The sequence below is a fragment of the Enhydra lutris genome, unplaced genomic scaffold (genome assembly GCF_002288905.1).
Source record: "Enhydra lutris kenyoni isolate GAN:26980312 unplaced genomic scaffold, ASM228890v2 scaffoldscaffold28, whole genome shotgun sequence".
NCBI classification, from domain to species: domain Eukaryota; kingdom Metazoa; phylum Chordata; class Mammalia; order Carnivora; family Mustelidae; genus Enhydra; species Enhydra lutris.
This window is the reverse complement of record NW_019154112.1, coordinates 21702523-21719628: the sequence shown is the minus strand read 5'-3', so window position 1 is coordinate 21719628 and position 17106 is coordinate 21702523. Positions and strand designations below refer to the sequence as shown.

The 17106-nt window shown below is 40.1% G+C and overlaps 1 protein-coding gene across 5 annotated transcripts in view; it reads right to left on the bottom strand.

The window, feature by feature from the left end:
* Positions 1-17106, bottom strand: part of LOC111152335 (3-hydroxymethyl-3-methylglutaryl-CoA lyase like 1) — a 193958-nt gene that overhangs the window by 146840 nt on the left and 30012 nt on the right. Inside the window, exon 6 of one of the 5 annotated variants that reach the window (XM_022510832.1) lies at positions 7460-7463. The exons of the other annotated variants lie outside the window; for them this stretch is intronic. Within the exon in view, the coding sequence (XP_022366540.1) occupies positions 7460-7463 (4 nt within the window). The remainder of the gene's footprint in view (positions 1-7459; positions 7464-17106) is intronic. 5 annotated transcript variants of the gene reach the window in all.

Below are 17106 nucleotides of genomic sequence, written 5' to 3'. Positions count from 1 at the left end.
AAACAATCTTTCTAAACATCATATTGTAGTTAATATTGGAATCATCTCCTGGTCTCTCCGAGCCATGTTAAGTGAGTGTAACTACCATCGATTTCTTCAAGGAATCGCTGACAGAATCGATCAAAATCAGCAAGACCTGTACTTCTCAGTGGCTTTGATTTTGCCTTTCAATAGGAATCATGAGTGTGGACTAACCAATGTGTATTTTCTCACTCTTTCCTTGTGGCAATCATCGACATACACTGGTGAAGTGGCTGGTTTGGAGGCAGAACCCAGTCTGTTTCTATGACACCAAAAAATGCTCCCTGGCACTTTTAGGGCTCATAGCCAATATGTTGTTTTATTGACATTCTGTGTTATCTCAGTCAAGAGACATACCCAGATGATCCCTGCTACAGATGCTCCACATTTCCATGAAATCGGGCAATCCAATAAGCAAAAATTAACCACAAAGAAAAAGAACTCCCATCTCTACACCTTCTGAGCAGGCTGGAATCCATGCAGCTGGACGGGTATAGGGTTGAGAGAGGAAGCATGGGGTTATGGGGGCCGCTCAGCTTTAAGCTCAGCTTGGGATGGCAAGCAAGAAACCATGTCTCCTTTACAGTGGTCATAACTGCAAGCAGGCACTGAAGGACAGATGGCAGGGGAAGGTGCAGTAAATAAGAGAAGTTCACTCTTCTTTAATGTCACCTCTAGCCCTAGGATTGCAGTAACGAAAAACAAAACTGGCCAATCTTAAACCGTGTTTTTTCATTATCGCGGATTGTTTCCTGAAAGTGCACTTGTAACAGCAATTAGCTTGGAGCATACACGGCTGCAGAGGACATCTTTATTAAACAGCAGTGCTTTAACCACCACAAGGAACACAGTGTTTTCTAGGGTATTACAATTTGCTGAATGCAATAAAAGAACTCAAAGCCCTCTTCTGTAACTTTGCTGTAGCTAGCTAGCAGAAGGAACAATCTGGAAGGAAAAAAAAAAAAAATCTGAATCCCCTACCCAATACAGCCATTTCAGTCAGTCAAAGTGTTAGGTAGAAGCTAGATATGAGCGCTGGAGGGAACACCATGAGGCAGAGTCCCAGGTCCCGGAAGGGGAATGATAGAGACATGAACTAGAGGCAGGGATGGTGACAAATAAGCTACACATTAAAAGCCAGGGAGCACTACATCCTGACCTTGTGGTTTCTGAGCCCTTGAGGCTGACAGACCAAAGAGGTTGTGGAACATGCCCTCTTCTCTTCCACCTTTGCCCCAGGGAAACTTCTATAGTCATTATACTGCATCTGCATTATGGGTACAGCCCTGCAGGATGGAGAAAGCCTGGTATGACGGTGTGTAGTACAAACCTCATAGGATCCAAAATTCCCCCTCCTAACCTGTGGGAAGAATTCCCCATGTGACTGGAAGCAACCTCCATCAGAGAACACCCCAAGGCACTTTACTGCTCCTCCCAGACCAGAGAGACCCAATAATATCCAATCCATAAACAGCCTAGGGGCTGCCTCCACCTCATGGAACTGACCACTCTCCCACCTTGAGAGTCTGCCTCTGCTTTAATAAACTGCTTTGTGCTTGCTACGTTCCTTCTGGTGGTCTTTATTCCAACACGGATCCCCTCGTAAATCTTCCCGTGGGGAATCCAAGGTCCGAGATCTTCTTCCCACCCCACCACTTACACTCTCTCTCACTCATAACAAAAGCGGTGTACGTGCTCAGTTGATATTATTTTAGATTTCTTCGTGAATATCATGCTATTCTTTTGTCTTTCTAGGCATGAGTATTGTATTCCCTCTAGCAGTGTATCTGAGAAATCAGAAGAAAGTTCACATGTGTTCAGTAAGCTCAAAGAGTTAACGAGTTCTCCTTGGTGATCTCTGGTCTTTTTCGAGGCATTACTATATCTGTATGGATTTCTCTAAGGAGCTGTAGCTATATATCAGCAGGGCCTAATGAAAAAATTCACCTAAATGCTATACAAGCCCATAGAAGTCAGTGATTCAAAACCGATCTCGTGACTTTCCCCACCTCATGCCCCTCCTCAGATATTTCTCCACCACAAGCTACTGATACCTAAGTGGTCCATTTACTACTGGTTTGAGTTTGGCATATTCCTAGCATCGAGCACAATGCCTAATGCTTAGACTATGCTTGATAATTACCCATTGATTGTATTAGTGAACCTCTTCTTTCACTGGCTTCATTAAAATCATTTTTTTCCCTCAGTCTGTTGTTATAGCCTCCCTAAGTAGTCTTGCTAACTTGTTTTTCCAGCATTAGAATCTTTCAGCATCCAGCAGTCACCTTCAGAGACTAAGGTGAAATGATTCACGACAAGCCTCTCATCTTCTACCACTCTGCCCTTCAGGCATCCTCTGATTTTAGCCATGCCAAAGTCATGTCTTCCATACTTTAATGTCTGTACACATGAAGTTTCTATTGGTAGGAAATACCTTCTGTCTATGGGAAAGACTTTTCAGCAAACCCATTGGTCTTCTTCATGGACTAAGGACTGGCCTGCATTTCTCCCATGTCAGAGTTACTTCTGAACAAACTCCAGTCAATGGAATGTAAAGGTGAAAGATATAGACTACTTTTAGGCTTGGCCCATGAAAACATCCCATGCACGTCCCCTCAAGTGCCCTCCCCTTCAGTCAGCCTGATGCCAACGAGTATGGCAAACTTGAAGCTGACAAAAACAAAACAAATCATAACAAAAAATTAAAGAGCCTATCTCTCTGAATCACTGCTTAAGAATTCTGTGTCAATAAGAAGCAATTATTTTATGTTTTATGTGAACAAAAATGTTCTCTTAGACCATTTAGATTAGAGGTGTATCTTTATAATTACTAACTGAAGAATGGGAAAGGTCTGAAATTTTAGCCCACCTGAAAGCTAATTAGTGAGCCTGCCAAGGATGCAGGTGGAAGGCGTAAGACTCCTGGGTGAGAGAAACAAAGCTTATTACAACAACAGCAGTAGCTAGAGGATCAGAGTTTGTGCTGGGTCCCCAAGCCCCAGTTCCCACAGAGAGAAGCAAAGAAGACAAGGTAACACTTGTACAAGCAATGCGTTGCATTACAGGAAAGGAATCCCAAGCCTAGTGAACTCGAAACTCTGGTAATGGGTGGTAAGCCTATCTCCATGGCTATAGAGATTAACATCATGTTTATTATACTTGACTCTGAGAATGCCTACATGTTGCTTTAGAGGAAGACAGTATCTCCATATTCTAAGATTTTGATCACCCTTAGCCTCTGCTCCAGAAGGAGACACTCTATCATGTAAAGCTGTTCCCAACACAAAAATTCTTGAAAAGATTGTTTGGAACCAAGGCACTTGAAACTCTGCTTATAGACATAGAAATTCAAGACACACCTGGAGAATTTTTTCCCAATCCTACCCATGCTTCATTTTTACACTGTCTTGATTTATGGCAAATTTTCACAATTACGAGGCTACTATGTTGGCTCCTCCAATTACAAACAAAGGCTGGGGCCAAATTTGTTCAACTGATCTCATGAGACATTTAATTAAGACTACTCTCAACAGAACTACAAGCAGCAGAAGGCAACTGGCAGTGTTGCCCTCATCCTCTTCTGAAGTGTCTTAGACCCAATCAGCTGAATAAATCCTACGCAGTAGAGGCCTCTGCACCAGAAACTAAGAGCTGTTTACTTGGTGCCCATCTTTTGATGGTGGGCATGTTGCCACGCTCACCACTAGGACCGATCCAGATAGCAATGACGGCACTCCAGTGATGGAGACTCGATCAGCAGCTTGATTCCGGGGCCTCAGCAGAATATGGGCCTCAGGTGATTCAATCAGCACAATTCATAGCACCCAAACATGTATCTTTGATTGTCAATCCGTGGATGTCCAAATGGCAGAGAAGTTAGATTGATCACAACCCCAAAGTAAGCCAGAAAAATGGTAATAGCCTTGAGTTCTCCTGAATGGGTGGAGTAACCACTACCATTTTTAGTTCTTTGCAACTACAGCAGGGGTTTTACAACTGCAGTAGCCCTATGGACATCATCAGGTCTCGGCTTAGCCACATCACCCCAAACCAAGCCATGGCATCAGGAAAAGCACTGTGAATAGAAGGGTACCATGGAACTGAGTCTGCTTCAGGTAGTGGGGAGGGCAGAAGAGGGCAACTCTCACTTTTTTGTGTAAAGCTGAGACTGTGCAGGGGACAGGCTGACGACTTGCTCAAATATGCCATCTCGATTTGATTAGTGAGGCCTGCTGAGATTGTCCTACCTTGTTAGTCATTGAGTCCAAGCTGATCTCCCCAAATGGAAATAGGCCAGGGAGTCACAAGGCCTCCATCACTCAGGTGTCCAGTTTCAACAAGAGCCCAATAGCAAGGTAATACCTGATATTCAAAAGGTATCTGGTAGCTGTGCCAGGGCAGTGAAGGATCTAAAACCCTAACCAGCACCTCCAGATGGAGGCACCTGACTTCATCAGAAGTTCCAATTTGCATCATTACCAGTCATAGAGACATGCAGCTCTTCCTAACTGAGATGATCCCCTCTGGCACATATGGGACTGAAAATTATAATCACATCACACATCAATTTTCACCAAATGTTCATATATGGAATCAACAACAGTACACTGTATTGGCTTCAACAGCCTCACTCAAAAGGTTACTCTGGTTTTCTTTCCCCACTGTGGACCCTGCCCAAACCCCATCAGTTGAAACAGGACTCCCCACCCTCATGGGACTGAGCAGGATGGTGACTTTGATCCTTTATATGACAGCCATAAACATTTTAATCCTCCCTCTCCCCAAAGTTCCCCAGCATACTCAGATGGGCGATTTCTAATTATTATTTTTCCTTAAAGCAGATGAAGGAGGAATGTTGGGAATAATCTGGGGGCACAGAGGGAGAGATGAGTTCGGAATCAGTAAGGCACATATACTTTCAATTTTGGGTAACACAGTAGCTCCTTACCAGCTCAATTAAATGAACTTGCAATGTTTGGAAAGCACACAAAGCCCTACATTACACATCAAAATCATCATTACGAACACCATTGATTTTTAACGTGGGGAACCCCTAGACTCAGCATCTATAATTGTGTTGGTGTCCAGCAGGATAATAGGGTTTGTTCCCTCTGGCTTACATACGCTTGATTTGCATATAATCCATCATCAAGATAACATCTTTTAAGTCCTCATACAGTCACAATGTATTGGCTAAGGGACTTCTGCAAAGTGGCAAGGCTGACTATAAAATTCATCTAGAATTCTTTGGCTCCCTTCTCACTCTCCAACAGGTTGCCTTTCAGCACTATTAACACAATCTAGGTCAGTAGGGTCCCCCATACTAGTCAATGGCTGACTCATTTATGGCTCCTCATAGGAGCTTATCTACCCTAGCCAAGTGTCCCCAAGAGGGCCAAAGTTTCTGTATAGCAGGCAGGACCTACAGACTCGGAGACCTTGTGCAGAACAGGCCAAGCTATACGAAGGTCCATTACTGCTGTTCCTCCAACACAAGCATTACTTACCCCACCCTATCAACTCCCCCAACTGAACTAATCAAAGTACTTATGATTCACCTGGTTTCTTTTCCTAATGCTGGCCAAATTTGTTCCTTCAATACTCCTAGCAACTCTTGATGAAAAGAGGGAAGAGAAGCTTCAGCCCACAAAATATTCGTCTTACTACTAGTTGTTACAATGGATGGACCTGAGACTGACTTCCAGGTGGCCAAGGATGTTCCCCTGCCCCTAGGAAAGTTAACATAACCAAAGTACCACTCAGCCCTTGAACCTGCTTCCTGGAAACTAGACAGCCATCGTCTTCCTAATTTCTCATCATTAACATACAATAAAATGGAAGACCATATTTTGCTCAATTGACTACAAAATCTAATCAATATGTTTGTTACCAATTTCCATTGACTTCCCTCAAATCCCTTTCATCCATTGGCAAAGTCCTCATTCAAGAAGTCATGTTTTCCTCTACATCTTATCCTCATTAACAAAGTGTCACAACCTGTGAAGGACTAAGATTATACCCTACGTGCTAGCTCATAAGCAACCCTACCACAGTTTATGGGTGCCAGCAGAAGATAGGCAACTCTTGACTCCAAGACAAAGGCTTTATTATTTGCATTAATAGCAGTAGTGAGAGAATCAGAGCATCGACATTTCCTTGCACTGGTTCCCTAAGCATGACAGGAGCTTGGGAACCTCAGTGTTTCGTAACAGGCAGTAAGCAAGCCTGCCCTTTGCTCTATTTCCCAAGGTTGTTTGCTAGACAAACACCTTGAAAAAATATTTCCAAAGAAAGTTAATCAGTGCCTTGCTAATATGTCATACAGAAATGCAGGAGATCCAGGGAGAATTGCAACTCAACATTCTCAATTAATACTTAGTTATTGTTCTCAACAAAACCTCTTATTCATTATCTAAGTTTCAATTTGTCCTCAAGACTCTTCTGACCTCCTGAAAGAGAATTCAGTAATTTCATTTCTATGATCCTATAGAGACTATCATAAAATAGGTCTGTAATTACCACTTTGCCCATTTCCCATTTTTTTCTTTTTTTTATTATAAACCTTCAGGGTCATCAGGGGTGCCTGGGTGGCTCAGTCAAATCAGTGTCTGACTCTTGATCTCAGAGTCATGAGTTCAAGCCCCATGATGGGCTCCACGCTGGGTATAGTCTACTTTAAACAAAAAAATAAGTAAATAAATAAAAACAAGACAAAAAACTTCAGAGTCATCAGAGTGGACACATAAAAACACTTAAATGCTGTTTTTTAAATGAATGAATGAGTGAAACAAATGAGCTTATATCTAAACTGTACACAAGTAAGACTGACCCTTCACTTATCCTTCACATGTCACCAACATTATTATAGTTACTGGATACATGGAAATGAACCAAATAAACCACCACTGCCCATAACAAGCTTATACTTCAGTGGCACAGCGATCTGCAGGTTACCTTCTGGAAGTGGGCGCAGAGGGGTACAGCAATTTTTTTTTTTACACTGAATACATGAGAGTTGATGAATAACTTATATGTTCCAAGGAGTTGCGTTCAAAAAAAAATCTGCACAAGTTACCAACATAGTCTTTAAACAGGCCTATAGTCTGAATTTATTTTTATAGCATTAAAAGCTCTATGTTACTGAGCTCAGTGTATCCTGTTGAACATGGACTAGTGGAGAAAGCCAGTGAAAAACAAAAGCTGTATTATCCAGAACAAGGCTTTCAAAAAGCAATGTTATATGGCTGACTGTATGCCCACATCTGGCATCAAATTTCTAATGGTTCACTTTCATAGAACAATAACAAAAGCAATACTATCTTGCCTTTACATGTTGCTGTATTATTCCAAAGCACTTTTCTTTCTACATTTCATCTGTGAAGCTACCCTGTGAGGTAGGCAGAGTTGTAAGAGAGATTAAGTGACTTTCTAAGGTTACCCAACTAAGTTCCCTGGCTCCTTTTCTAGTTTTCTTTAGGATGAGATTAAATATACCACAAACTATTGAGCTTAAGGTTGAGAAATAATGAACCATTCTTCAATGCAGGACATAAATGGGCTGCTTTACTCACATTTTCAATCTTACATAAAATTAAGTGGAAGGCATATTTTGATGAAGATTTCTCTGAAATCTTAATGGGGTGTGTGCATGTATTTATTTTTTATATGTATACACAAAATACACATGGGGGGCTTCTATATATACAGTCAACCCTCTTGATGGTGAAAAAGGATTCCTTACTATTCACTCTACAAATACTGCCTTTTTCTCCCTGCTAAGAGACCACTACCAACCACAGTAGAAATTTCCTGACATCATTTTATATGTTCCACTCACTTCATTTCCTGAAGAGTAATTTTATGTGTAAATAAAGTCTTATATAATATTGACATATCCTGTTTCATAGCTGGTATTCTTCCCATGGAGAACTGCTACACCAGCCAAATCAAATGCTCCCACTACACAGATGAGAAGTCTGAATCAGGAAGTTGTAGGGTTTTCTCTTGAAATTAAATTGAACTTTTTAAGAGAGCATTTGATGTCCACTTTTCCAAGAGAATCTACTTTTTTCATCTCATCTGAAATATGCACACAGTACATTTTCTGGTAACATTAAACCCTCCACAATCCCCTATTTGTTGTTTCTTAGATATTTCCCTTTTAACCTAACACAGTCAGAAAGACATAAAGCATTATCATTGATTGAATAGATATCCACAGAAACCTTGGTCCTCTGGAGCAATCTAAAGACATTTTTCTCTCCGGTGCCTTTCCGGGATGAAGGGCTGAATCAACAAAGCTAGTACTTGAAACCCTTCCTTCAGAATATCCACATCCCACTGTTGACTCAAAGGCAATCTCTAGCAGTTTAAGAAGAATTTACTTGTAATAAGGTAAAAATAAGTTTGTAACGTACTATTAAGTCACCTCAAACTTAATTAACAATATATCTTAATTTACAAAATCAAAAGGTAGAAGGTATCCACTTGTTTAATAATTTTTGACAGCCAAAAGGAAAAATGGAATATGTGCAGTACCTTGTTCCCAACTACAGTCAATGTTTAACAGAGATTAAAAACAAGCTCTAAAAATGTCAACACTCTTCTGTGTGTATGCATATTAATATTTATTGTAGGCACTAAATGGAAAATTAGTGCTGGGTGTCAGGGTAGATAGGGAACATAATTAAATAGGAATTCCTTCTGGGAATATATAAATTTTATGAATACTTAAATAAGAGTGGTTACCCAAAAAAAGCAGAAAAATATTATATAAGATTATCAGCCATATGCAGCTGATTGAAATACGGAATAATGGACACTATAAGAATCAAATTTATTAAAAATTTTTAAAATGAGGTGGGGTGCCCGGGTGGCTTAGTCAGTTAAGGTTCTGCCTTCTCCTCAGTGGGAGGCCTGCTTCTCCCTCTCCCCTCCCATACCACTCCCCCTTGTGCTCTCTCTTTGAAATTTTTTTTTTTTTGAAAGATTTATTTATTTATGTGAGAGGGAGATAGGGGAGAGGCAGAGGAAGAAGCCTACTCCTGCTGAGCAGGGAGCCTGATGTAGAACTTGATGCCAGGACTCCTGGGTCATGACCTGAGCCAAAGGCAGTCACTTAACCAACTGAGCCACCCAGGCACCTCAAATAAATATTAATTTTTTAACATCTGCGTCACTTAAGTTCATTTCCCAGTTGAATAAATTCCACTTTTAAAAGTGTCTTGACCCAGGGCCCCTGGGTGGCTCAGTGGGTTAAGCCTCTGCCTTCGGCTCAGGTCATGATCTCAGGGTTCTGGGATCAAGCCCCACATCGGGCTCTCTGCACAACAGGGAGCCTGCTTCCACCTCCCCCTCTTCCTGCCTGTCTGCTTGTGATCTCTCTCTCTGTGTCAAATAAATAAATAAAATCTTTAAAAAAAAAAATGTCTTGACCCTATAACCCAGCAACCACACTACTGGATATTCACCCTAAAGATAACAAATGCAATAATTCAAAGGGACAATGTTTATAGCACCAGTGTCCACAATAGCCAAACTATGGAAAGAGCCCAGATGTCTATCCACAGATGAACGGATAAAGAAGATAAAGAAGATATATATCTATATAATGGAATATTTGCCATCAAAAAAGATGAAATCTTAACCATTTGCAATGATGTGGATGGAACTAGAGGGTATTATGCTAAATGAATAAGTCAGTCAGAGAAAGACAATTATCATATGATCTCACTGATATGGAAAATTTAAAAAACAACACAGAGGATCACAGGGGAAGGGAGGGAAAAATAAAATAAGACAAAATCAGAGAATGACAGACAAACCATAAGAGACTCTTAACTCTAGGAAACAAATTAAGGGTTGTTAGACGGGAGGTCGGTTGAGGGGATGGAGTAACTGGGTAATGGGTATTAAGGACAAATGAGCACTGGGTGTTAGATGCAACTGATGAATAACTAAACTCTACTCAGAAACTAATAGTATATCTTAATTAATTGAATTTAAATAAATTTTTTTAAAGATAGTGTCTTGAGTGGGTCACCTGGGTGGCTCAGTCAGTTAAGGGGCCTACTCTTGGTTTCAGCTCAGGTCATGATATCAGGGTCCTGGGATTGAGCCCTGAGTCAGGCTGTGTACTCAGCATGGAGTCCGCTTCTGTAATTTCTCTCCTTCTCCCTCTGCTCCTCCCCCTGCCCATGCTCTTTCTCTCTCTCTCTCAAAAAAATCTTTAAGTGTCTTAAGCAATAAATGTATAGATATGTACTTAATAGTCATTCACTGTTTTAATATAAATACATAACTATATTATAAATTAAATATTATATGAGGACTGAAAATACAGAATATTAACACAGTGAACAGTTTATGAAACATGGATGGTAATCAATAGAAACAAAAGTAAAATGAAACATAAGGAGAAACAAAGTAAAGAAATCAGGAATAATGCTTTTTAACCCAAGGATTCTAAATTTATCTTAATGCCTGTACTGGACAGATTATAGAATTCAAAAAAGAAAAACTGCTATGCATTGATATAGCATGAGATCTTGCTTCTGTAAATGGTCGCTGTTATTTACATTATTTAGTTTCAAGAAATAAAATGATTTATTCTTGCATTCATGGCAATTTAACAATAAAATAAACTTTATGAAAAATTAGCCAACATCTATAGCTTTTCCATTACTATAATCATTAACATGGTATTAAAGTTTAAGATAGTAATAAAAGTGTTAATTAGAAAGCCAAAAGAAAAGTTTGACTTGAGATATTTTAAGTATGGAAAGTTACTTGTTCCTTGGTGACTTTGTTAATATATATATATTTTTTTAACCACTAAGATTGTTTTTGGCTCCTACAAATAAAAAAGTAGTCAGACTAATTGAAAATATACACAGGCACGTGCGCGCGCATGTGCGCGCGAGCGCGCACGCACACACACACACACACACACACACACACACACAGTTTTAGAAAAACTCCAAATTCCAGGGAAAAAATGTGATGTATCATGTAATACACCAAGTTTCATCATGGAAATCTTTTTTAGGATGATAAACTTCTGAAAATAGTATCTTGTAATAGAACATGCAAATAAGTATGTTAAGCTAGCTATACAAACAGCATGTCCTTACAGCCACAAAGTTTAAGAAAACTATTGGAATACGTAATTTTGTCAGAGTTTTCAAGTTCATACACCCAAGCTGGTATAGCAGTGCTTTTGCTGGGGAAACTTGGCTTATTATTTGGGTAAGAAGCCACAACTCACCGTTCTTAACAGTTATTTAAATTTGGTTTGCCATTATCACGGATAAAAAGCAATTATTGCTTTACATGACTTTTTGTTTTGCCATTGTTGGTTTTATAACTATGGCAAATTATGAAATCAGAAATGTGCCTTGAGTCTTCAATTTTATAATACTCCTTATTAAGCACAGTAATACTAGAGAATCCATTCAAACTTCAAATAAAATTCTTCAGCTCTTAATGAAGCCCCTTTATCAAAATACTCTATTCTGTAGTAGGTATTTTCTGATGGGCAAAAATCAAAATGCCTGAGAATCTGCAAGTTTCTAGACATACATCAAAAGTTCTTTGAAAATAGCATCCTAGTTAATTAATAATTTATTGTGTCTTATCTCATGATAGGTCAACAGTTTTTTGATATTCGTGAGTGATGAACTGTTGAGTGTTAAAGATGGCAGAAAAAGAGACTAATAGAGATAATACCACTTGCTAGTGAAATTAGGTAGAATCTAAGGCTTTGGAAATTCTGCTTCTTGTTATTAATGCGTGTTCTGGTGTGCTGCTGAGATATACCTTCCAGCACTGAGACATTTCCAGAAGCCGGAGTTCTTGCAGCTGATGACATTTCATTTAGCCTTTATTTCAGGGACTGCCCTCAACTAAAGAAAGCCACCTTACCCACAGTTGATCTCCTCTCTGTGATCCAACACTGTCTCAGGTAAATGTAGGCAGCCATTGATGGGGCAAATGTGCTCTTTTGGATACCTGATAGAAAGAGCACGAACAATCCCACTGGTTTGGGACAAAAGAGAAAACATTCATAGAATTCTCCCATGGCTATACTAACTCTCTTACCATCTCTCATAATATATTTCAAGGGACCTGAAATATCAGAGACATTCTTCAGAACATCACACTGATTCACTCTATCAATGAATAAAGTTCTAACAGTATGAAAGGATACTCAAAGTGTATTAAAAATTATGCAAGTAATTCAGAGGACTTAAGTGTTTGTTGTTGTTTTTTTAAACTCAGGCATCTAAACAAAACAAAAATGCTGAATAGAATTCAAAGTTTTAAACAGTCCGATCAATACAATAGAAACCCTGTCTCTGGGGCATGTATTGCCCCAAATGCCAAGCGTACCACCACTCCTCTATTTTAGACAAAGGGCAGAAAACAGTAATAAAACATGGCAGTCTTTCACAATGAGCTCAGGTATGGGCTCCTAGGTCTTCTCAGCACAGCCATCTGCTTTAGTATCCGCTATCTACGTACACACTAGTTACAGTTACCTATTACCAATGATTGAACCTAACAGACAAACCCAAAACCTATTTGTGATATTCAGGGTAGTGGAAGTGTTATCATCACTGTTAACCTTAAATAAAATAAAACTCCTGGTTATTTTACTAGGGAAAAAAAAGGGGAGGGTTATTCAGGAATAGCAGAGAAAAGCAATTTGGGACAAGCAAGCGATGACAAAACCATACGCAAGTCTGGAGAACAAAGGTGAGGAGCACTCTTTTATAAAGGAACATGGAGATTTGGAAAGGCTGTTATCAACAAAAAGTCCATTGTTGTAAAACTGGGAGTTCAGAGCACAGTGGCTTTTTCCTGACTGATCTATAACAATCTCTTCACTAGCTGGGCTGTTTCAGGAGAAGCAGAGAAAAGGAAAACCTTTCTTCCCCCTGGTGGGCTAGTAAGCTAGTATCAATCTGCAAGGTAAGTTTCATCCTGTTGGGTCTGCAACTGACAAGCAGTACTAGAACTGAGTGCTGCCCCTTCTGGCCTCCCAACTCCTTATTAGTGAAGTATCCTTTCATTACTTGTCACATTATTATGTACCTTATTTACTCCTCTATGAAATGGAGAGCAAAAGGGGTTAATATCCAAAATAAATACAGAACTTATACACCTCAACACCAAAATAATACAATTAAAAATGGACAGAGGACCTGAAAAGACATTTTTCCAAAGAACATATACAAATGGGGGCACCTGGATGGCTCAGTCAGTTAAGCATCTGCCTTGGGCTCAGATCACAATCCTAGGGTCCTGGGATCGAGTCCTGCATCGGGCTCCCTGCTAAGAGGGAAGTCTGTTTCTCCGTCTTCCACAGCCCCTCTCCCCCAGCCCATTCTTTTTCTCCCAGTAAATCCTATATACATATATACATACATATATATCAAACAGATACGTGAAACTATACTCAATGTCACTAGCATCAGGGAAGCACAAATGAAAACCACAAGGAGATATCACCTTATACCTATTAGAATGACTAGAAACAAGAAAGTTGAGAAATAATATGTGATGGCAAGGATGTGGAGAAGAAGGAATCCTCACGCACTGCTGGTGGAAATGTAAATTGGTACAGCCAACACGGATAACAGTATGAAGGTTCCTCAAAACGTTAGAAATACAAATGATCCAGTTATTCCACTACTGGGTATTAACCCGAAGAAAATGAAAACACGAACTCAAAAAGAAGTAAGCATCTCCATGTTTACTGCAGCATTATTTACAGGAGCCAAGATATGGAAGCAATGTAAGTGTCCCTCGATGGACAATGGATAAAGAAGATGTTCTTTACACACACAGAAATATCGCTCAGCCATAAAATAGGATGAGATCTTACCATTTACAACCACACAGATGGACCTAGAGGGTATTACGCTAAGTGAAGTAAGTCAGACAAAGAAAGAGAAATATCATGGGATTTCAACTACCTGTGGAATCTAAAAAACACACAAAAAGCAGAAACAGAACCCTAAATACAGAGAACAAACTGATGGCTGCTAGAGGGGAAAGAGGTGAGAGGATGGGCAAAATGGGTGAAGGCAAATGGGAGGTTACAGTCTTCCCGTTATGGAATGAGTAATTGACAGGGAAAAGTACAGCACAGGGAATATAGTCAATGGTACTAAACTAGCGTTGTAGAGTGACTGATGGGATCCCCACTTGTGCTGAGCCTAGCATAACGTACAGACTTGTTGAAGCGCAAGGTTATACACCCAAAACTAATGTAACGTGTCAACAATAGTTCGATTAAAAATAAAACATTGACAACTCTTTGAAAAATCACTTGAAATAAAATGGAGATCATAGTAGCTGTGAAGAGTTGCAGCAAAGCCACATGTGGTGCTGTACACAGAACGGCCATTAGACAAACAGGCCCAGGCAGCCATGTTTTGTTCATTCACTCAATTCTATCTGTGTAGCTAACAGACAAAATCCTAGGCTAGAAATTGGTCAAAGAAAGTCCGTTTGGATATGAAGATCCATTTTCATGGAGTTATCCTAGTTAAAACGTTCCTAAAATAAATTATTGTAGTAGCTTTTTTTCTAACACAACTACTGAAGCAAATCTTAGAAAGGCTTTTTTTAAGGTTTTATTTCTTTATTTGACAGAGACAAAGTGAGAGAGGGAACACAAGCAGAGGGAGTGGGAGAGGGAGAAGCCGGCTTCCCGTGGAGCAGGGAGCCGGATGTTTCTATCCCAGGACCCTGGGATCATGACCTGAGCAGAAGGCAGATGCTTAACGACGGAGCCACCCAGGCACCCTTAGAAAGTCTTTTAAATGCCACGGTGCAAGGGCCATCCTGTATAGTAGTAAAAAACTCTGGAGACAGAAGACCTGGCTCTACCACACACTTTGATGCACAAACTTGAGGAAATAACTTGATTACTGTTCTTCATTATCCTCTTTTTCAAGTGGGAATGTGACTCACCTCTGAGCCAAGCAGTCCTTCGCTTATAAGTGTATTGTGAAGACTGAATATGAATATAAAATATGTAGCTTGGTGAAGAGTTGGTACTTGAACGATGTTTATCAGGTGCCCTTCTTAAGGTTAACATGAAGATGCGAATATTTTAGAAGAAGCATAGCTTAACAGTATTTCATTAGCACTTTAAAACGTACGGGTCTGTTTAAAATTTACAATGAAAGGAATCATTGTCGATAGCAGAGCAGATTACCTTATATAGTTCTAGTCATAATCAAAATAATACATGGAAATTATTCAAGGTCTTTCAGCAAAGAGCTCAAAACTCTTCGGAGACATGATCCTATTCTGGAGCCTGCCAACAATTTTATCCACCTCCAGTGCTGACACCATCAACTCCACCCATCCTGTTCCACTTGGCAATGTCAACCTCAGTTTGAACCTTTGAGAGGCGAGAGAGGGGCACTCACTTCATTAAGAGGGTAAATAAGAGCTCAGATTCAAAACCTGGCTGAATAATGCCATAAGTGAACACAGGAGTCACAGTTATTTACTTGTTGGAAATGTTCTCCTGGGGGGGGGGGGATGAATTTAAAAAGCAAATTAAATATATTAATAATTCTGATTGGCCTCACATGCTCAAGGCAAGAGTATCAAAAAAGGCCACTGAAAAGAAATAAAATAAAAAGGCCTCTATCTTCTCCACAAGCTAGATTTCTTCTATCACCCCAAGGAGCTTCCTTTTTACCTTTCTACCTTAAAGAATTAGTTTTGGGTATGGAAGATCCAATTTTTTAAAAAAATGAAGAAAACAACAAGAACAATGTAGCTCTTTTTGGGGAACACAGAGGACATCACAGGGTCAGCTTTAAGCTGACCCACACCCTTAAGCATGAGAGACTTCCCAATGCCCAAAAGTCACCCAGTTACTCATTTTGTCATCATTCTTGGAGTATACTGATTATTCTAATTACCACTGTAGGAAATGGAATACCAAAGCTTCCTGACCTCAAAATCCATCAATTTTCAGAAATCTCGTCACTTGGGACATTGAAAATATATGGCAATAAAATATACTGAAACCCTCAAAATGGGGGCTTAGACCATTGTGAAAAAGTTATGGCAATGCACATGGCCCCTTGAGGCATGGAGTCCATGGCAGGGCCCTACAGGTGGTTATGTCTAACACTTAGACTTCTTTGTCTCTCTACAACCTGTCCTCCTAAAGGCTTCCACATCTCTGTAAGTGGCATATTCTCCTTTTAAACTGCTCCTACAGACTGAACATATGTGTCCCCTACAAATTCGTATGTTGAAACCCAATCCCCAATGTGATAATATTTGGAGGTAAGGCCTTTGGGAGATGATTAGGTCATGAGGTAGAGACCTCATAAAAGGAATTAGTACCCTTATAAGAAAGACTCTGGAGAGCTCCCACTATATGTCCCCCACGTGAGAACAAAGAGAAAAGACAGAAAGACAGCTCTGAACGAGGAAGTGAATTCTCACGACACCAGATCAGCCAGCACCCTGATGTTGGACCTCCCATTGTCAAGAACTAAGAAATAAATTAGTTGTCTATAAGCCGTCCAGTCTATAGTATTCTATTACAGTTGTCCCAATAGATTAAGGGAACAGTTAAAGCCTGCACATAGACTCATCCTTGACCCCTCTCTTCTTCATATGCCCTCAGTCAGTTCAAACAGTGAACCATGTTCCAGCTTTGAAATAATCACTTGTGCCCCGGATTCCTGGAAGAGCACTGTAAGCTGCCTCTCTGCATCTTCTCTTGCCACCCCCTCTTCAAGGCAGCAACCTTACTAACACTTTCAAAACATAAAACCAATCACATCATTCCTCTGGTTCAACCACCTCCATGACTTCCCATTTCCCTTAAAAAAAAATCCAAAGTTTTTACCATGGCTGTTGAGGCCTCCAAGATGTTGTACCTTATTAGTTTTCTGGGTTCCTCTCCCACTCCTCCTTGACTCCTGCTCCAACTGCACTGAATTCCCTACAACCCCTTGAACACCTGTGCACCTGCACTTCCCCCACTGGACTGCTCTTCCCTCATGTATCCCTGGGGCTCACTACTTCACTTTCTTCTTG